Genomic DNA, 22,278 nt, shown 5'->3' on the forward strand with positions numbered 1-22,278 from the left:
GTATTGAGATGAGTGGGAGCCAGACCAGGGTTTCGGGAGATGGGGGCAGGGCAAGGGGCAGCCCCTTCCTTCTGGGCAGGCTGTTCGACTGGCCACGTGGCTGGTATCTCTGACCAGGTATACTGCTGCTTCTGTGGGTTTTGCCTGTTTCCTTTTGTTTCTTTTGCTTCGGCACTGTGACTGGGCTTGCTGGCTTACTTCTCTGCTGCTCTGCTGTTGGGAAGCTGTCCTAGGGTGACTTTAAGATGCCTGTATCCCCAATTGTGTGTTCTGTTTGTGCTGTATATTGAGTTTTGTGCCTTTAAGACTGGTTCTGAGAGTGAAGCAGGGAAAGAAGCAGCATGCAGTTTGTTTTGAAAAACAGTGTTCATTCCTCTGCATTTTCTTCTTCCTTGGGATGGTGTGTTTGTCAGAAGCATGAACAGCAGCCAGACAGAGATCTTTTTTTGCTTTTAGTTAGTTTAGCTATCTGAGGCAAAGAAGCTTCCTGGACTGTTTTATTTTTTTTTCCTTTTCCTTGGGATTATTTAAACCTGTCCTGGACTGAAAACCCCAGAGGAGCACCGGGATCTCACACCTGTGGCCCACCAGGCCTGGACCTCAGCATTTTCCAGCGCCGAAGGGACTGGGGCTGATAAGACACTGAGAGAGCTGAGTTAACTCACATCAAGGACTTCCCTCAGTTTTGCCATCTCTCTTCAGAGTGGCGAGAGGTTTTATTGTTTCATATTATTCATTCCTTATGCTTGTAGGTATTTTGTTTGTCAAATAAATAGTTTTTTCCACTTTTCTCCAAAGAAGTTATTTTCCCAGACTGGCTGGGGGGAGGGGTCGTTTGGGTTTGCTCCCCAGAGGAGCCCCATTCGAAGGTTTCCTCCCAAATTTGCCCTAAACCAGGACAGAAGCCCAGAACCAGTGAGTGCCATGCCAGCACCCATGAATACCCTCGTTTCCTGCTGGGGGCTGCCCTCCTCTGCACAGCCCAGACCAAGGGACCAGCCAGCACCACTGAGAAATGCCAGGGAACCTCTCCCTTTGGTGTACAGAAGCCAGCCTGCCCAGTCCCTGCCATTTCTCTGCCACTGCTCCATGTTTTTTTGCTACACTGTAGCCTTTCACCCCCTGCCTGCCTGGACGATCCATGGTTCCAGCTACAGCTGTGGAGTTTCTGATATATCTCATCTACCACTCTGGGATTTTGCTCGTCCCGGACATTCCAGCTCGCTGCTTCTTAAGTTTCCTGCTGCAGCTCTTTTTGCTATCCAGAGGGGGCACCAGGGTCAACTACCTCTGTGAGTTTGTAAAGGAAGCTGCTTTCCCATCCCTTCTGCTGGCACGCCCACCATTGTCCACGTGAGAGAGACAGCCAAACTCACGCTACAGCTCCTCCTGCAGCCATGGGAAAATCATCGCACCCCCTCACCCAGCTGGGGAACGACCAGCGCCCCTGCCGGCTGTGACCGGAACTACACCAGAGGAGAAAGTGCTTGGCAGCCAAGAGAAGGCTGTTAATGGGTTTCTGGTTCTGTTTGTTGTTGCCGCCATTGTTGTTTGTTTGCATTCTTATAAATACTAGTAAATAACTGTTATTTTTCTCATATCTTTGCCTGATAGCCCCTTCATTTCAAAATTATAATAATTCAGAGTGAAGAGGGTCATATTTTCCATTCCAAGGGAGGCTCCTGTCTTCCTTGAAAGATACCTGTCTTTCAAACTAAGAAAGGTCCTTCCACAATTTTCCCCAATGTTTTAATATGCATCCCTGGGGGGATTTTTTCAGAATGCCCCCTCTTCACTCAATGATCCATTTCCCATTTAATCCATGTGGTATTACAAACCAATTACTATTTAGCAGCTCTTAGAAGGGACCCTTCCCTGTTCCCACCTTAGGTACCTTTAAACTTAACTCTGTGAAGCTTTTGCTGCACCTTATGGGCAGGTTAACACCTTTAAAGAAAAGAATGCCTTTATCTTACATGGGGTCTTGCTCTGATTTCCTTTGGTTCAGGGATTGCATGTTCTCCCCAAGAATCCCTCAGTGCTGGCTGGAGGTCCTGCAATCCCTCAGATCAGTTGAAATTCAAGAGTAGGTCCTATCAGGGGTCGCCAAAACTGTTACCAAAAATCAGTAAAAAAAAACCTCCTTAACACCAATGCAGCATTAAGAACTAGGCATTGTTTATTCGGCTGGATGCACAAGGGGATAGCTCCTATGAGAATTGGGCATGCTGAGTACAGAAAAAGCTCCTGTTTATATACTATATTTAACATACATATTCATTGATTTTCCTGGAATAAGCACACATATGATTGTCACTGTTAAAGACACAAAAGAATGAAGCAGGCAGCAGGAGGTCAGCAGGAAAGCTCTCCACTTTATTTTTTCTGACTCCATCTTAAATACCTTTTACAAGCAGGCCAAAGATTGGCTACATAGGAAGCCACCTCTTCGACCGTGTTGGTGAACATCACCATCAATCATCTTTCTCCTCCCAGAGGATAAATATGTAAACAATTCTAAAAACATACATAGTTTACTTGAAGCTGCATGAGAACAAATGCAAACAGTAAAAAGCAGGCAAACTTGAGGCAACATCTCACCCTTTTACTGTTCAAAGAAAGAAAAAAAAGAAAAAAAGAAAATGAACAATGTTCAATTCCTTCACATGCAAGGGGCCATCGGCGTGATCATCGACATCCAAGTCGTCACTCAGTGATTCCTCAACTTGTTGACCTTCATTTCAGTCACGGTTTCCTTCTTTCAACCTGACAGGGTTATTAGAACCCTGCAGCACCTTATGGTGCTTGATGGCACACAAAGCCTTTGCCAATTGATTCTGAGGGTTTCACCCTGCATTCCCCATTTTTGTTTTGAAGAACCCAGGCCTCAAGGGCACAACACAGGGTCTTCACCAAATGAAACAAAGCAACATTGCTGACTCCCATCAAAATTGAATGACCCAACCGCTGTGCCATGTCGGCCACAGAAACGAAATCCGTGACTAAATTGAAAGGTTCTTAGGAAAACTTTGGAAATGCCATGACGGCAGCCCTCAATACAACCAATTGGGCTGTCCCATCCTCATGACCTTCCAAAACTTGACCCTCAGATCCATCCTTCCAAGCAACAATGGCCTGTCTTGTCCTTCCCGAACTGTCTGTAAAGATAACAGGTCCTTGCACTAGCTTCTGACTATTTTTGGGCTGCAAAAAAATCTTAAAGAATTTTGCCACTTGCAATAGCTCATGGCTGGGCAGATGAGAAGCGATCTGCCCTGAAAAATTTTCCAGAGCATTTGGCAGAGAAATACTGCTTACAAAGCTCCAGTCAAATTTCTCCCGTAGTACCGAGTATGAATTTTGTAAAATCCACACCCATCAATTCGCAAGCACTGTCCCCCGCATTTAATTATCAATCAAGCAATGAGCTCAAACAAAGCAATTGCCATCTTTTGCAGCTGATGGGGCAGGAAGACCCAGTCCAAAACGTGCAAGGGATCGGACCATTCATCATTCCATTGGCCACTAATACCTGTAGGATACAAATGAATCACAAGAAAGCAATCATTCAGATTCACAATGAGGATCGGCCAATCTGCAGGAAGCATGGTGGGCGATGGCACATCAGCCCGCACCATCTCCATGCTTTCCACCACGGCATTAACTTTTCGGAGGTCTCGTAACAACCTCCATGTCCCAGACTTCTTTCTGAGGCAGGAAACAGAGACATTCCAGGGACTGGTAGAAAGTTCCAGATGATCCTGGCCAAACAGCTCCCGAACCAAGTCACGAAGGGTGACAAATTCGTCTTGAAGAAGAGTCCATTCCAGATGCCAAGCAGCAAGGCAGAGACTCGCAATGTCCGTTCCAAAGACAGACAGAGTAAAAGTCATTTCAGGACAGTCTCTGGCCAGAACAACAGTCCAGCGAACATGAGGCAGCCCAGTAGCTTCAGAGCAGCCTCCTTCTCACCACCAGCTCTCTGTCCTGTGAACAGAAGACTCAAAAAACACAAGGTGAGCAATTCTGGTCCCCTCAGGAAGAGTGACAGGGGCGGGTGGGTGTGGAAACTGCGCTCACCCAGCAGACCTCCATTGGCTTTGGGGACTGGAAAGACACTCGTGTCTGAACACGCTTCCTTTTCGCGCTCCACTGCCCATCTCCCGAGCCCGATAGAGGCTGGCCATTCACATGAACAGTTGCCTTACAAGCATTGGCCATGTGACCTGGCCTTCCACACTGTCCACAGAGAAACAAAAGAGGGGTCCCCTTTTGAAATCGTTTCCCTTTTTTCTTGCCGGCCTGAGCATTTGCCTGTTTCTGCTTTCCACCCTCCTGCCCCCTCCAGGTCGGCCACAAGGTGGTAGCCACGGCAGCCACTTTAGCATGTGGTGCCCAGTTTGGCACAGGCCTTGGCCATTTGCAAGAGTGAAGGATTGCCTGGAAGAGCCTCAGTTATCCTCCTGCACTCTGCATTACAGTTGCTCCTAGCCAGATGCTTGAGCAACATCATTCTAGAAGTGAAATCATCCAGCTGTTGCTCAATCAAAGCTGTCAGCCTCTCTGCAAACTGCAGAAAGGGTTCATCAGTCCTCTGAAGAATCGTGTCAAATGACTGTTTCGGTGCAGACATCTCCATTGTCTGTACCAATGCTGCCATGCCAACCTTCTGGCACTGCTCCAGTACCAAGGGCTCACAGGTGATCTGCCTATTAACATCAGCAAACTCACCTATACCCAGCAGCATGTCTGGCCAGACCCCATACCTAGGGTCGTCTTGATGAGCCAGCAAATTCTGTGCTGCAGTCTTTTCAGCCAATTGAGACCACTTGGACTCAAATAGGTCATATTCGACCGGCTGAAAGAGAACCTTGCCCGAGCACTGAATGTCATAAGGAAGTAATACATCTGTGTCTATTAATCGGAGCACTTGCATCATCTCCGGAGACCCCAGACCGTATTTACCAACCCTATCTCGGAGATCAACCAAAGCCTGCCAAGAGAAATGGGCATGTTTCTTGCGACCAGCTTCCCGAAGCACAGGGAAAGCTCGCAGACCGCCCGTCGAGGAGTCATCGTCCTCCAAATCCTGTCCCGTAGACTCCACGGGGACAGAGGCAGGTGCCTGTCTTGCAGCACCTGCAGAGCTGGGGAATTCATCCCTGCCCTTCAGGGGGCGCCGTGCCGAACCACGGCTACCCACGGTATCAGCCTTGGATCGGACATCCTCCCAAAACCGTGCGTGGTCCAGCGGCTGGACCGTCACCTGACACGGTGGCAGCGTCCAACGGCCAGCCAAAGACGACCCGGCATCCCGGGACCCCTTGCCATGGGTGAACACTGGCCTGTCGTCGGCTGTGGCGTCCCTTCCTTTAGAAGTAAACACCACAGAGCCGGCATCCGCCTTTGCACCGGTGGCTGTGGTGGCAGCTCGCGCGGCGCCGCTGCGGCTCAGTGCGGGGGATGGGGGCGGGGGGGGGGGGGGGGGGGGGGGAGGGGGGGGGGGAGCACAGCACTGTGAGGGGTTTGCACCGCTTCCAAGGACACGGGCGATTCGGGGGGAGAAGCCTTGCCCGCCCGCAGCGGGGCAGGTCTGTCGCTCTCCGGGGCCGTGCTCCCCCGGGCAGACTTGGCTGGCCGCCCGGAGCCGCACCCAGAGCCGCGGGGGGACTGCGGGCCCCCACCGCGCGGGTCTGGGGCCGCTTGGCTCGACCCATCGAGATGGCGCGAGCCTGCTCCTTCCTCCTCTACGGAATATCTCGTGGGAATTCCACAATGTGAACGGTCTGCCATCACACCCCACCCCCCCACCCCCCCCCTTTCCGGTCCAAGCGCGCTTTTGGCGCTTCCCGCGCTGGGAATGCACGGGGGCGGGGGGGGGGGGGGGGGGGAACCTTCCGGTGCCGCCTCCGCGGCACGGGGATCGGCGGCCCCGGTGCCGCCGGTCCCACAGGGCTGTTGTAAGCCCTAAGACCCCTCGCACTCCAACGCCTGCGGGGTGCGGGTACGGGCGAGGTCCGCTCCGCGGACTCCGCGCCCACCTCTGCGGCTGCGCTGAGGGAGGGCAGGTGTTCCTGCCAGCAGCGCGTGCACCTGGGAGGGGGCTAAATCCCCTCCGCTCCAGCGGTGCGGGGACAGGAGAAAAGGCTCCACCATCTCCCCTGGCACTTAGCGCAGGAGACAGTATCAGGCTGGAGCCGTCCTCTGAAACCCCAGAACTGGGAAGCTGCGTACTGAGTAGCACCCCTTCCAGCCTTTTCCAGGTCGTTAGCAACCTAAAAAAATCCACCCCAGAATCCACTGTAAACAGGTGGAGTAGGTGGGCGCCCAAGAACCACCACTCCGATGTGGAGAAAGCAGCCTGAACGCTGCAGAAAAAAAACATGGGTTCTAGCATAATAGAACAATTCTTGGAAGTCTTCTCTAAAAACAGAAGCTCCCTCCCTCTCTAGGACCTCAAACCAAAGGTCTGTTATAAATGATAAGAAGCCAATTCAAAATAACAGAATTTATTTAGCAAATTAAAAAAAAATTAAAAAGACAATAAAATTGGACAACAGCGATCGAATGCTGGGTGGGCAGAGTGACAGTAACAACAGTACCATCCAACCTCAGCCACACACTTTAGGTCCGGTGTAAGGTCTTTTTTATACGGTTTATTTGTCCTGAGGCGAAGTCCATTGAAAGTCCAAATATTCATGTATCTCTTTATTTCCAAGCAAGGTCTTGAAAGGGGTTCCCATAAGTATGAAAAGACGTTGATAGTCTTCCTGGATCTCGTCTTTGGGATGCTGATTTGGTCATCCTCTGGATCCCCTATCGAGATTGATATCAGATGTCGAGGAGCTGTGAAGTGGAGGCCCATCCCTGATGAATGGGCCATCTCCAGTCCGGCTATGTCATTTCTGTTGCAAATGTGATTTCACAGCTTGCACCACAGGTCTTGGAATCTCGGAGATGCCCTGGAGTAGCTTTTTAATAGACCAAATCTTTGATACACGAATTTATCCATTACATGTACCACAGATCCATCACGAGGGCATCACCCGAGGAATAGGTAGAGGTCATCATCTCTTACCACTTGTTACCTCAGACACACAGAAGGCTGAATTCTTTTCCCACGGAAGGTCACCAGATGTCACTGTTAGGAACACGAAAGGACGAAGCAGGCAGGTACCTCTTCGACCTCGTTGGTGAACATCACCATCAATCATCTTTCTCCTCCCAGGGGTGAAATATGTAAACAATTCTAAAAATATACACAGTTTACTTGAAGCTGTGTGAGAACAAATGTAAACACTAAAAAGCAGGCAAACTTGAGGCAACATATGATAATCATTTTCCTAAAATCATTAACATATGTTCCCTCCCCTTTACGCATGTGTTCTACTGTCTTGGGGGTCTCTTTGGTGATCCCTGGTGGTCGGTGACCCCAAAATTGTACCTGACTGTTAGCGAGGAAAACACATAACCACCGAAATGATTATGAGGTGCTTTATTGAAGAGCTCTGGGAGCCGGGGTACAAACCCAAATCCAGCTCCAACGAGGGTCCAAGAAGGGCCCCGTATTATACCATTTCGTTACATAACTCTATGTTAATCATTAAACTTACACTGTTCTATTGTATACATCCAAGCATGAATTTTGTAAATACCTTCTTTACGATTCTGGTTTGAAATAATAATCATGTTTAGCTACCAAAAATCATTACAATTCGATCATCTATCTTATGATGATTAGGTACAGTTTCACCCGACCTAGTTTCCAAATACAAGTCGTCCCAATCTTCTCCTTCTCCCCCCATCCTGATTACCCAGGCAGAGTTATACTTGATTTGGTTAAAACAATGAAAGCAACACCTGGTTGCAGTGAAGCAGAGACTCTATTCCCAGCTTCTCTGGTAACCGAAATTATTAACCCTATCCTAACATTCCCCCCTTTGAAAGTATTTCACTTTAAATCTACTAAGTGTAAATGCTTTCATTCAGTACAGTCCATTCATCTTCTATACTGGATGTTCAGCTTCAAATCCGTGGTTGATGTGGGCTTCATTAGTGCAGATCGGAGGTGCTGAAGGTGCAGTCTTGTCTCGTGTCAGCGCCTTCATTATTGTTCTGTTCCAGGATGTTCTTCTTTGTATTTCCTCTTTTAGGATCCTATAAACTAACCAGATCACTAGAAACATAATCAGTAAAATTATTACATTTTGAAGGATAGATTTCACCCATGAATTAATATTCAATCCTAATACTTTAAAAATTTTGTCTAACCAAGTAGTAGCTAAATCTTTTTGTTCCTCTTGTACCTCATGTTCTATCTGTCCTAACTGGCTAATATCATATTCTACATTTGTTGTTACATTTGGGATGTGGATGCAGCAATGGTCAATTTGTCCTTTTAAATATCCACACACTTCGTGTTCTTTCAGGAGTAACATATCTAAAGCCAATCGATTTTGCAAAGTCATTTTGGTAGTAGCTTGTAACTGCATATTGAATTTACTAAATCCTTCTCGTGCAACTCTTGCTAATCTTTTTACCCTACCTGTGATTTTACACAGCATTTCCCTATTCTGATAATTTGCAACAGGACCAAACAGAGATTCCAGGGCCCACCCGAATTTTACTCCACTAGAGGGTTCTTGCCAGGTGTCATCTTGATTTTGATTATTCGAGATATCTTGTTTTGTTTTTATCTGCAGGAGCTTACGGCTCCCATTAAATGGGGACCTTTTCCAGATTGGGCATAAGGTGGGGAGACCCAGAGTGATTTCTTTTACCTCCCCGTCTACTGGCAAGTGTGTTGTCCAAGCACTATCACTTGTTGCTCACACAAATTGCCCCGGACTTCGGACTGTACTCTTACTACATCCTACTGTGATCCTGGGTGCGATTTTGCCCTGTTTGTGTTTGATTCCTCTGCAAGCACAACCAATTTGCAAGGCTACAGCCAAGTGTGACTATTGTTTTACCTCCAGGTTGTCAGAGGTGCAGTCATAAATCTTATCACATGTCCACCAATTTACTTTTGCTGTTTCTTTTCTGCTAGTAGTACTAGTGTTTACTATTGCTGGATCTGTTTCATTTTCAGGGCCTTTCCATTTAATGCACCAAGGAGTGCTTGCCATATATCGGAACCTCTGAAATATACCCACAGACCATGCACTATCCCAGGGTTCTGATCCTTTCCATTCATTTTCTTCACACTTCCACACTAATGGGTTTCCGGTCACATTTTCTGTTACCTGTTTACATTTAACTGTTTTGTTCTCTTTTATATTAGGTAGTTTTGATGTTATGATTCCTCAACTTACTGGGTCCCCTGCTGCCTTCGGTATTGGCAGGCAGGCTGTTATTCTAGTGGTGTTTTGCATTTTGGCAAAGTCTTTGATCAATCCAATCATCACATTTTCAGCTTGAATCGTATTAGGAGCTTCTATTACCTGTGTTCCTGTTTGTACCTCTCTCTTCACTTTAGAATGAAGAGCAATTGGTAGACCTCTGTGCATTCCATATCCCAAAGTAATTCCTAATGGTAACATTAAAATACATAAAGTTAACATTAACCCCCAAACGAGCATGGTTACTGACACCATTGAAAACAGTTACAGACGTCTTATCTTCAGCTTTGTTGGTCCTACAGCTTGCGCAGCCCACGACACAGCTCCACGAGGGACTTTCTTCACTTGGGTGTAGCATATCCAGGGTTCCACTTCAGCCACTCTGACAGCTGTAAAGGTGCTAAGTAGTACTTGATGAGGACCAGTCCACTTTTTCTTCAATGGCTCTCCATCCCAGGTCTTGAGGTACACCTTGTCTCTCGGTTTGATGTCGTGGACTGGATTTTCAAGACTCAGTGGTCTATTCTACAGGAGAGCTCTCCGGAGCTGTGCTAAAGTTTTCTTAAGAGACAGAACATAATTATACACATCTTGTTTCCCTGTAACGTGTACATTTGGATTAGGGTTTGGAGATTCATATGGCTTCCCATACTATATCTCATGGGAACTGACTGACATTCCACTCCTAGGTTTTATCCGAATCCCCAGCAATGCTATTGGTAATGCTTGTGGCCATTGCAATTTGGCTTCCTGGCATATCTTACTAAGCTGCCTCTTCAATGTCTGGTTCATCCTTTCTACTTGTCCACTTGACTGGGGTCTCCATGGGGTGTGGAGGTCTCAAGAGATTCTCAATAATCTACTCACCTCCTGTACCACCCTGGCTATAAAATATGGGCCTCTATCTGATGATATCCCTATAGGCACCCCCAAACCTGGGAATAATCTTCTGTAGTAACCACTTAACTGTTTCTTTTGCTTGATTGGTACAACAGGGAAGGGCTTCTGGCCATCCAGAAAATGTGTCAACCCCTACTATCAAATACTTATATCCTTGAGTTCTGGGCAATTCTGCAAAATCTACCTGTCAGTAATCTCTTGGTTTTGTCCCCACCCAAATTCTTCCTAGCTGTGTTTGTCATCTGGCCACTGGATTGTTCTTTAAGCAAATTTCACATTTTGACATTACTGATTTTGCCATTGTTTGCATCTGTACCGAGATTATATCTTGTTTCAGTGATTTTACCAATGCCTCTGCACCTCAATGACACTCATTATGTCTTATTTGTAAAATTTCTCTCATTACTAAGGGAGGTACCACTATTTGCCCTTGTGTGGTTACATACCACCCTTCTGCATTCTTCTGTGCCTTCAGCAGATGTGCCAGTCTGTCATCTTCTTTTGTGTACTTTGGCTTGGGAGGTAAATTGAATTGAGAGACATTAAGTTTTGACGGAATCAAGGCCATTTTTTTCTGCACTTCCCATGCCACCTGACGGGCTGTCCAATCTGCTCTTCGATTCCCTTCACAAATTTTAGAACTGCCCGATTGATGTGCCTTGCAGTGCATGATTGCTACTTGTTTGGGTTTTTGTACTGCATTTATCAGTTGTAGGACTGCATCTTGACGTTTAATATGTGTTCCTTGGGAGGACAGTAGTCCTCTCTCCTTCCATAATGCTTTGTGTACATGCACTACTCCAAAGGCATATTTTGAGTCAGTCCATATGTTGACTGCTTTCTCCTCACTCAGTTCTAATGCTCTGGTTAATGCAATCAGCTCTGCTCTCTGGGCAGATGTATTAGGTGGTAATGCTTTTGCTTCCACTACTGTGTTAATTGTGGTTACCGCACATCCAGCGTATCTCATTCTATTTTCCACAAAGCTGCTTCCATCCGTGAAGAGTTCCCATTCTGGTTGCTCCAGAGGAGTATCTTTCAGGTCTGCTCTTGCTGAATAGGTATACTCAATCACCTCTACGCAGTCATGTTCCAGTGGACCTTCCTCAGCTGTAGTACCTAGAAACGAGGCTGGATTCAAAAGGTTAGTTGTTTTTAGTGTCACATCATCCTGCTCAGTCAGGGTTACCTGGAATTTCATCATCCGACTCGGAGAGAGCCAGTGGCCTCCTTTCTGCTCCAGGACCGTGGTTACCATGTGTGGCACGAAGACATCAATATGTCTTCCCATCGTGAGCTTCCTGGCTTCTTGTATCAGTAACACAGTAGCTGCCACTGCCCGCAGACATGAGGGACCACTTAGCACTTACGTTGTCAAGTTGTTTGGAAAAGTAACCCACCGGCCTTTTCCAACCTCCCAATCGTTGGGTCAGGACTCCCAGTGCCAGGTGCTGCCTCTCATGTACATACAGCTGAAAGTCTTTAGATAAATCAGGTAACCCTAATGCAGGAGCAGTCGTCAATGCTTCCTTCATTTTCGGAAAGCCTCCCTTTGTGGTTTGCCCCAGACGAACGGATGCGTCTCCTGAGCCTCATATGAGGGTTTTGCAATCAGTCCATAGTCCACGATCTACAGGTGACACCACCTGATCATTCCAAGGAAAATTCGCAGCTTGTGTAGATTCTGGGGCTCTGGAATATCACAAATAGCTTGAACATGATTAATACCCAGCCTTCTTTGCCCTTGTGAGATTTCACATCCCAGGTAGATAACAGTCTGTTGGGCAATCTGGGCTTTTGCTTTGGACACCTTATATCCTCCCATTCCCAAAGAATTTAAAATCTCAGTTGTTACCTTTATGCAGGTTGTCTCTTCTTCAGTAGCAATCAGAATATCATCTACATATTGGAGCAATAGGTACTGGTCTCTTGGTACCTGTCCTTCTTTAGTCCAGATTTCCAGCTCTTTGCCAGCTGACTCCTGAATAGGGTCGGGGAGTTTTTAAAACCCGTCGGTAATCGAGTCCAGGTGAGTTAGGACTTTCTTCCACTTCCAGGATGTTCCCACTCAAAGGCAAATAGGTTCCTACTATCTTGGTCAAGGGGTATGCAGAAAAAGGCATATTTTAGATCAAATACAGTGAACCATTTATATATCTCCTTTACAGATGCTAACAATGTATAAGGACTGGCCACCACTGGATAAATATCTCTGGTTATCTCACTTATGCCCCTCAAATCCTGTACAAGTCGATACTCACCATTGGGCTTCTTCACTGGAAAAACTGGAGTATTGTATTCTGATTCACATTCTTATAGAATTTGATATTTTAAAAATTTATCAATAGTCTTTGCTATTCCTTGCCTTGCTTTTGTTTTATAGGGTAATGTTTAATCCGTACAGCATTTTCTCCTTCTTTCAATTCTACATGTACTGGTTGTGCCAATTTAAATTTTCTAGGTACATCCGTTTCACATACAGAAGGAATCACTGCATCTTCTACCTCCTTAGGAATATTGGGGATTGGCTTTTCTTTATCATTAAAATCTTTCCTGTTTTGACTCAGGTATCATTACAAGTTCACCATTCTCAAAAGTAATTACCACTTCAAGTGCCACCCATAAATCATGCCCTAAGAGCGGAATTGGGCACTCAGGCAAATACAAGAATTCATGTGTTAAAACATTATTCCCAAAACTCAAATCTAGGGGTTGCAGGAATGACCGTGTTTCTTCCTTCCCTGTGGCGCCAATGATTACAGTCAACTTATTCTCAATTTGCCCTTCCATACAGTTCAATACAGAATGTGTATGTAAGAAGGGTAACCTTCTTTCCTTCTAAACACAAAGTCATCATGGGTTCCTTTAATCCTGGCTTTCTTTCACATAAGACCATGACTCCAGCTACGCTGTCTGCTTGGGGCTGACCATTCTGGCTAAACCGGTTTGGGCACTCTTTTTCTAATGACTTTCTAATAAGTAAGTAAGCATAAATAAGTAAACATTGATTTATTATTAGTTTTTCATGGCTTCTGCCAAAACCACTTCTATTACAACTCCGACCAGTTCTACTACATCCTCACCCTTGTCCTTGTAAAACTGCCAAAAGACTCTGTCCCTGTTTCTTAGCAGCCACTTTTCTCTATTGTTATTAACTTTAAGCCACCTCAAGTAATTTGTCCAAATTTCTTAACTCTTGCCCCTCCTGCCTTAGGCCAGGCAGGGGCCAATTTTAACCAGGTCCAATGAGATACCGGGGTTACTGGTTTATCTTCATCACTCCCACTACTATCCACTCCTTCTGCACCCTCCCCATGTCTCTTTATCACAGCTACATCTTGGTTATTTCTCGGGGAAGGAAGGAGCAGGTGAAAATGACAGACGAAGGTCAGGGGGACAGGAGCAGGTGTCAGCAGGGGAAAGAGATAGGCGTAAGCTGGGGAGAGGTAAGAGAATCAGGTTGGGTGAGACCAAGCGAAGGGGAACTCAATGTCAAGGGAGGGGGGCACTGGTGGGAACTGTGGGTCCCACTAACAAATCATCTTCTAAATCATTTTCTCCCCCCTTTTCCCCAAACTTGCACTCAAAACCAAGTGTTCCACACAACGCTTATCCTGGACACAAGCCAGGCACTGATTGTTTTCAAAAATCATTGTTTTTAACCCATACTCAGCCAGCCACTCTGGCTTTTCCTGTAAATGAAACAAATACGTAACTTCATCCAATCTCCCCCGTTATTCGCAATACTCCATCAGCTGTGATATTAGATTCGGTTCCAAAGATCCATTCTCCAGCCACCTCTGATTATTAGGCAAAACATAACCAGGCCACCATGTATTGCAATAATTAATCAATTTATCCTTCTGTAATTCCTGACCAAAATTTTCATCCTTCCCGTGTGCTGCCAAGCACCCCAAAGGAGAAGCGGGTATGGGGGCATTGCCGCCCATAACCCCTACTTTTAAACCCTTCAGCTTCTCCATATGTTATAGTACGTAACACCACCACTGCCGAACCTGCAGGGCTTTCGCCCTGTCTGACGGACGGCGCCTAGGCAATACCAGGAATTCCTTAGCCCAACCACGCGCAGCTTTCGCCGCGTCTGACAGGCAGGCACCAGACCAGAATAAAGCACCTTACCTCTTCTCCAGGGGACGTTGTGAGCGGCGGGGGGTCCCGCCTCGATGGGCTCCCCGAGAATCCCTCGGTGCCGGCTGGAGCGTGATCGGGACGGGAGGTCCTCAGCAGCACTCACAGGGTCCCGCCTGGGTCGCCAAAATGTTAGCGAGGAAAACACATAACCACCGGAATGATTATGAGGTGCTTTATTGAAGAGCTCTGGGAGCCGGGGTACAAACCCAAATCCAGCTCCAACGAGGGTCCAAGAAGGGCCCCGTATTATACCATTTCGTTACATAACTCTATGTTAATCATTAAACTTACATTGTTCTATTGTATACATCCAAGCATGAATTTTGTAAATACCTTCTTTACGATTCTGGTTTGAAATAATAATCATGTTTAGCTACCAAAAATCATTACAATTCGATCATCTATCTTATGATGATTAGGTACAGTTTCACCCGACCTAGTTTCCAAATACAAGTCGTCCCAATCTTCTCCTTCTCCCCCCATCCCGATTACCCAGGCAGAGTTATACTTGATTTGGTTAAAACAATGAAAGCAACACCTGGTTGCAGTGAAGCGGAGACTCTATTCCCAGCTTCTCTGGTAACCGAAATTATTAACCCTATCCTAACATGACCACCTGGTGAACTGGTAAAAGTTGGCACAACTGGGCTGGTTGCTTTCCAGTTTTTCTTCCTACAGAATAAACATTGTGCAGTTCCATAGGCCAGTGGGTTTTGAAGAATAAGCATTGTAATAACTCACCAGGTGCAAACAGTTTTTCATCTGGCAACCTTAGCTTTCTCAGTAGTTGTTGATGCTGATTTTGTGCTTTTAAAATTCCCTCCTCTAAGCACATACATTGAAGTGCCCAGTTCTCCTGCCTTTACAAAAAAAATTAGAGAAAATTTTTATTGAAACTTCAAAGCTTGTGCCCAGCATGTGCCTGTGTGTAATGCGCACACCTACACTCACACAGTCCATGTTACTGTTTCATCTGGTGGGGGCAGGAAGGGAGAAAAGAATGTAAACATGAAGAAATAGAGAAGTGAGTATGACATACAGTAGAGGTGTTGCTTATCTCTGTGGCAGAAAGAATGGCAATGACACTGCTTCCAGCTTCTGAATTGATAAAAGCCTGGAAGTAGGCAAATGGACAAGATTGGAGAAGATGCTTATTTTTTGTTTGTAACTCTTTCTTCATAGCTGTGTGTGGTGTTTTTTTTTTTTTGTGATTTGTTTTGGGGGCTTATGGGTTTTTTTTTTTTATTTCCCTTCAGTACAAGAGTGGTTATTTGTCATAACCCTAATCAAGACATGGCTTAGTAGCATTTCATCCAAACTTTAAATACTGACATGAGTACAATACCTTAGTGTAATAGTCAGCTATATTAATTTGACACATCATTCTGCAGTGAGAAGGGGAGAGAATCACTGTAATAATACAGCTTAAACTTGTCCTGACTCTTGGCTTTTCTCTTTTTTATTTTAGGTGAAACATGGAACCCATTGAAGCTGCATTACCAATTGCGAAATGTCCGTGAACGGTTAGCAAAAAATCTAGTGGAAAAAGGTGTACTGACCACAGAAAAACAAAACTTCCTTCTTTTTGACATGACTACACACCCTCTCACCAACAACAATATCAAACAACGCCTCATTAAGAAGGTTCAAGAAGCAGTTCTTGACAAATGGGTGAATGACCCTCATCGCATGGAGAAGCGCTTGCTGGCACTTGTTTATTTAGCCCATGCCTCAGATGTTTTGGAGAATGCTTTTGCCCCACTTCTGGATGAGCAGTATGATTTAGCCACAAAGAGAGTGCGGCAGCTTCTGGATTTAGACCCTGAGGTTGAATGCATGAAAGCCAACATGAATGAAGTTCTATGGGCTGTTGTAGCAGCTTTCACAAAATAACTGCATTCAGACCAAAGTGTTCTCTCTTCTTTCATGTAAACCAGTTGTTTCTCTTTTATTGACTATTCATGTTTTCTGTTATTTGTACCTTCTCACATGATAAATCAACTCTTGTTTAATAGAAATTATGTGGTGAATTCTTTCCTTCTCTACCTGTATACAGGATTCTGCTGGTACAAGAGACCTTCCCATTTAAAAACAACAGAAAAAGTTTTTACTGCCATATTGGCATTCTAATTCCTATTCAGTTTTGAGTTATCTGAAATACTTTGTTTAATCTATTTTTCATCTTACTGTTATTGAAGTGGTTTAACATGAAAAATACCTCAAGAAGGAAATGTGCATGCTGTTGGATCACTGGTCTCAGCTGACACAGATGTGTGCATGCATCAATGCTTCTGCAGTACAACTCCTAACAGACTGAAGAAAGGCCTTTTAAAATCACCAAAGCTTCATGTTGAAGTATCTGTCAGGACATTTTATATACTGATGTGGTTTCAATTATATCTAACAAAATTACTTTAACAGCAAAAATGCCATTAAGCAGCTTTTCCAATAGTTCCTGTAAAATGCTCCATAAATTTTACTTTTCATTAAAGTCTCTTGCATACTTATGTTTACATTAAAATGATATCTGAGTCATAAGGCTAGAGTTGAAAGGTCCAGTTTTTTCATAAATCCATTTTGGGATGGCATGCGTGTAAGGAATATGAGCTTGACTCAGCCAATATATCAGGCAACAATCAATTTATTAATTCATTAATTCAAATGATAAAATATTAGCAAAGCAGCGTGCTGGGTAGAGTGGGGGTTTCCCCTCCAGCTGCACACCAAATGCTGAGTTTTGCTGGTATTTATTGAGCATCTTCATAAAGCACTTCTCAGCAGGTTTTTTTTTGTGGTTTCTTCCTAGTTTCTATTTGTGAAGTCCAATTTCTATACCCCTTTGTGATCAGTTCCTATAGGTGATGTCAAATTTCTATACCCTAAGGTTGTAAATCAGTGATGTTGATGTCCAATTTCTTTTTCCACAACCATATATTAGTGATGATGAGGCCCAGCTTCTCTTTCCAGGGCCATAATTCAGTGATGGTGATGTCTAGATTCCTTACATTTGTGATGGTGAGGTCCAGTTTTCCTTTCCAAGACTGTTATTCAGTGAAGGTGATGTCTAGCTTCACTTACCAGGATCATGCATCTGTGATGACAGGGTCCAGTTTTCCTTTCCAGGATCCTCAATTTTTTTAGCTTAAGATAAGTTCACTTCCTTCTTTTATTTAGGTGATTACCACTTTTTGTCACTTTTTACATTCTAAAGACGTAGTTCAAAACCTCTTATTACAAAGCAGCTTAAAGCTTATAATAATTTTGTTTTAAATCAAATAATACTTATGCATTCTTCTATCCTACATGCTAAAGGCCTAAAAAACCTTTAAAACTTATATTGTGAAAACTTTAAAATTCACATTATTCACTTATAAGTATGCAAAATATTTGTCCAAAAAGCCTCTTTCCATGCTTTTTCCATTTGTTTATTAAAACTCATTTTTATAACTGTCTCGTGGCCTCATTTCACAACTGCACAGGCCATCTTTTTTTTCTTTTTTTTTTAACCTGACACGAAACACAACTTCACATTTAACATGCATTCCATTATATCATATATATAGTTCAAATTATAAATTAACAACTGCCCCATCTTAGTTTTATACCTGGTGCCCCTAATTTGCCATCAGCCATCTGATGGAAAAAAGGCCTCCTATAAAGAGCATGTATGTGAAAGCTGTTTGTTTCCAGTGTATACAGAGTTTGCTATCCTGGTATTCTAAGTCTATACATTGTCTTTGAGAACTACTGTCTAGAAAGAGACCACTTACTATCATCATATCATCATTTGTACTTTTTTTTCCTTCTTTTACCCTCATCTATGGAAGAGACTTGTGACTAGTACAGTTCTTGACTGCAGTTTTTATGTTTGTTTGCACACAAATTAATATTTGTCTTAAACCTCTCAATCTATTTTACACTTTAAAAACAAAAAGTCAGTTCTAGTAGGTGTTGCATTTAAATGATTAGCAAGTAATGACTGCAGTTCATATTATTAAAATTGCTGTAATGGGATGCTGTGCTATATTTTAATTTTTTATATAAAATTATGCTGATTAGCACACTATTATAAAAAACATATGACTTTGTCTTTTAAAAATGTATTGCCTTTTTGCCACTGCTTTTTTATCTCCCATTTGTTTCACAGTGCAAATATGCATTGAACAAATTAAGCATCAATCTATGTATTTTTTTCCTCATAACAATGAAGATTTATGGTGGGGCTTACAGGTCTCAAGAAACTTTTTTTGGTTAATATTCAGAGTAAGAATACTAGATGGCATATAACTTTAGAGTTGAAATTTAAGAGATCACGTAGTCTGTATAATAACTTTTTACCTACAGCAAATAAATTATGATCTTAAAAGTGCCTGAAACAGAGCAAGCATGTAATTTTTTTGTTGTTGCTAATTAGAAAGGTTTTATTGCTTAACTGAAAGCTTTAGTTAATATTCTTCTTAGAAAGAGAGTTTATATCAAGTAGATCAAACTGACCTAATCAGCAGTGTCATACAGATCTGCAGGATTCTTGGCTGGGTCAGACTGAGTTAACTTCTGAGTGTTCAGTTGTTTCTGCCATAGGTAGGCCTATTCTATCTTGAACAGAACTCTACAGCCTCATCTGTGACTGGACTTCCAATTTTGCACTTAATTTTACATAATTTAAATGCTTAAGTAGGTGACTTGGAAATACAACTTAAATTCATCATACCTACAGATTCTTTTTTAAAATAAAGATTTAAAAATATAGTCCTTAACATTTAGTGGTGGAATGAGTGGCACACTGTTCTTTCAGTTCTTGAATTATGTTTCTTTATAATAATTAAAGTATAATGTAAGGTATTTCAAAATCTGATTTACAAATAAAAAGATAAACAGTGTTCTCCTAAGTGTAAGATGCTGTGTTTAAAACTTTGAGAAGCTTGGGCATGAAATTTGGACGTTTTCTTTTAAACATTTTCAGAATGTGATTGCTTTAAGTAGAGAAAAAATGAAAGTTGCTATGTGTCTTGGTTTAGGAAGACAGGTATATGCCAGGGAAAGCCGGAGCTTCCCTCGGAATGGAGAATGTAAACTACCACCACCACCACCACTCTTCTTCCCAATTATAATTTTTTCAATTAAAAGCTTTTAGGTAAATAATTTTGGAAATAGAAATATCAGTTCTTTACTAATATATAACAAAACAAACAAACACAACTACAGCATTGATAACAAAAACAGTACCAAGAACTTTGAGGACTTTGCTTCACAAAAACCCAGGGCAGTTTGGTCTTGGTGCCCCCGCAGGATCCTCAGAGCACCAAGCTGGGAACAGTGAAAAAAAAAAAAAAAAAGAGTCTCAGGCTGGCAATTGCAGAGTGGCAGAAATGTCCTGGCAGAGCAGAAGCAGGGTCTGGCAGGGCAGGGGGATGCAGGGTCATGCTGTAGCAAGAGGAGCAGCGCTGATGGAACTACCATGGCAGGGCAGGCCTGGCTCAGCTCTCGCAGGGCGGTAGAGGAGCTCAGTATTCCAGGGTGAGCAGATGATGATAGATTTTCCAAGACTGGACTGCAGTGAAATCCTCCAGCAAGAGCCCGAGTGCTTTCGCCCCGAACGCCGCAAATCAGACAGACTGGCTACCTGAAACTCTATCCTTTTCTCTGCCCCAAAACCCCACCCCGCTCTGAGCTTCGACCATCCCTTTGTTTTGTTAAATAGTCTTAAGTACGACATTTAGTCTCCTTGGTAACTTATGGGGAAAAATTCTTTAGAGTAAAAAAGAACAAAACCCAACCCCCAACACTATGTTACTCCCATATTTGAAAATTTACAGAATACTTTCTGTAACTGATAGTATATGTTAACTCTTTGCTTTCATTGTCTCTCTCTCCTGTGATCTATTTTCTCATTTTATGTTGCTGTCTAAGAGGACAGAAAATTAATTAGGCAGAAAAATCACAAAAAAAAAAAAAATAGTGGAGTATTTGGGAGCAAGTTGAGTGCACAAAATTTTTTTAAATGGCTTTGAAAATCTAAGCTACTTGAAACATTATTCAGACTAAAAGTATCTTTCATAGTCCCTTTTCTGTCCTCTCATGGTCATTCTGTCATGTTCCTTCTGGGTTCATGTTGCCTTAACACCCTACCTCACTGGAAAGTACTCTCACCATCTACTTGAGTGCCTCAGGGGAAAGCCCAGGACCTTGAGCCCTCCCCCTCTGATGGGGCCTCTCCCAGTTCAGGAGCCGAGCTGCCCCTGCCTCGCCCTGCCTCTTTGCCACAGCTCCATTTTTTTTGCTACACTGTAACCTCACAGTCCCTGACTTCCGGGTCACACTGTGGCATACTAGCAAAGAACTGTTATTTCTTTTCCCAAATCTTTGCCTGAAAGCCCCTAATTTTAATCTTATAATAATCTGGAGGAAAGGAGGTCATATTCTCCATTCCAAGGAAGGTTCTCACCTTCCTTAGCAGACACCTGTATTTCAAACTGTCTCGGTTTAGGGCAAATTTGGGAGGAAACTTCCAAATGGCGTTCTTCTGGAGAGCAAACCCAAACAGCCCTTCCCCCCAGCCAGTCTGGGAATATAACTTTCTGGAAGAAAAAAAGGAAAAAACTATTTATTTGACAAACAAAATGCCTACAAGCATAAGGAATGCATAATATGAAATGAAACAATAAAACTTCTCTCTGCTACAAAGAGAGATGGCAAATCTGAGAGTCCTTGCCAGGAGTTAGCTCAGCTCTCTCAGTCTCTTATCAGTTCTAGTTTTTTCAAAGGTGGAAAGTGTCAAGGTCCAGGCCCGGTGGGCCGTGGGCGCAAGATTCCAGTGCTCCTCTGGGTTTTTCAGTCCAGAGCAGATTTAAACAGTCCCAAGAAATAGGTAAAAAAAAAAAAAAACAGTCCCGGAAGCTTCTTTGCCTCAGCTAGCTAGTCTAACTAAAAGGGAAAAATAAACATCCTCTCTGGCTGCTAGCAGTCTGTGCATCCAACGAACACACATTCCCAAGGAAAAAATGCAGAGGAGTGAACACTTTTTCAAAACAAACAGCATGCTTTTTCTTTCTTTTTTTCACTCTCGGAACCAGTCTTAAAGGTACAGAACACATAGTGTTATAAATGGGCCAGGAGACCTGCTCCTTTGAAAAGCCTTTATTAGTCAGCTTTTTAAAGGGGGAACTCGAGGGGTCGCTTGCGCCGCCGCTGCTCCTGTCGCCGCCCTCGCTCCTGTCGCCGCTGAGGATCAGGTGTCAGTCGGACCTTCTGCTCTCGCCGCAGCAGAGTCGGGGGTTCCGGTCTCGCGGGAATCCCCGGCAACCCAACTGGGCTCGTGTGGTCTAGGGGCGTCACTTCTTCTCAGTCTCTTTTTGGTTATGGCGAGGCGGCAGAAGCAGAATTCAGTCCTTAGGTAGTTGAGGGTCTTCTCGGTGTTGTAGTGTCTCCCTTTTATCTAGATTTTGTGCTGGGTCGCGGCTTTTGGGTCCGCTTGCCGGCAACTGCACTTCGGTTTGGAGCGATGCACCATGGAAGTCCTTGGATTTTCCTATTAGGCGGGGCTGGCAGTTCGAGGAGCTGGTGGGGAATGGGGACAGCCTAGCCCGACGGAAGGGGAAGGGAACCCGGGGTTTTAGAGGGGGTATACAACTTGGAATAAGGTTTTGAGGGTACAAATTTTGGTACAAACAGCATAACTTTCTTAACAGACAGGTTACAACTGGCATAACATTTTAAACAGCATAACTTTCTTAACAAATGACAGACTGTGTCAAAAAAGGGAATTTCTTACATTTCATTCATTTCAGTCTCCCTTCTATTTCTTTGATCGGGCCTTTGCCCGCATCAATTGGCAGTTTTTGATTCATGGGAATATCTTTTATTTAGGTTTTTTTAGTTTGAGGTT

At 44.0% G+C, this 22,278-nt stretch overlaps 1 protein-coding gene across 1 annotated transcript in view; it reads left to right on the forward strand.

The window, feature by feature from the left end:
• LOC136373338 (Golgi phosphoprotein 3-like) overlaps positions 1–16,978 on the forward strand; it is a 110,516-nt gene extending 93,538 nt beyond the window's left edge. Inside the window, exon 4 of the mRNA XM_066338245.1 lies at positions 15,862–16,978. Coding sequence (XP_066194342.1) covers positions 15,862–16,286 — 425 coding nt within the window. The 3' untranslated portion in view covers positions 16,287–16,978. The remainder of the gene's footprint in view (positions 1–15,861) is intronic.
• The last annotated feature ends 5,300 nt before the right edge of the window (positions 16,979–22,278 follow it).

Source organism: Sylvia atricapilla, chromosome W, assembly GCF_009819655.1.
Source record: "Sylvia atricapilla isolate bSylAtr1 chromosome W, bSylAtr1.pri, whole genome shotgun sequence".
Taxonomy (NCBI): domain Eukaryota; kingdom Metazoa; phylum Chordata; class Aves; order Passeriformes; family Sylviidae; genus Sylvia; species Sylvia atricapilla.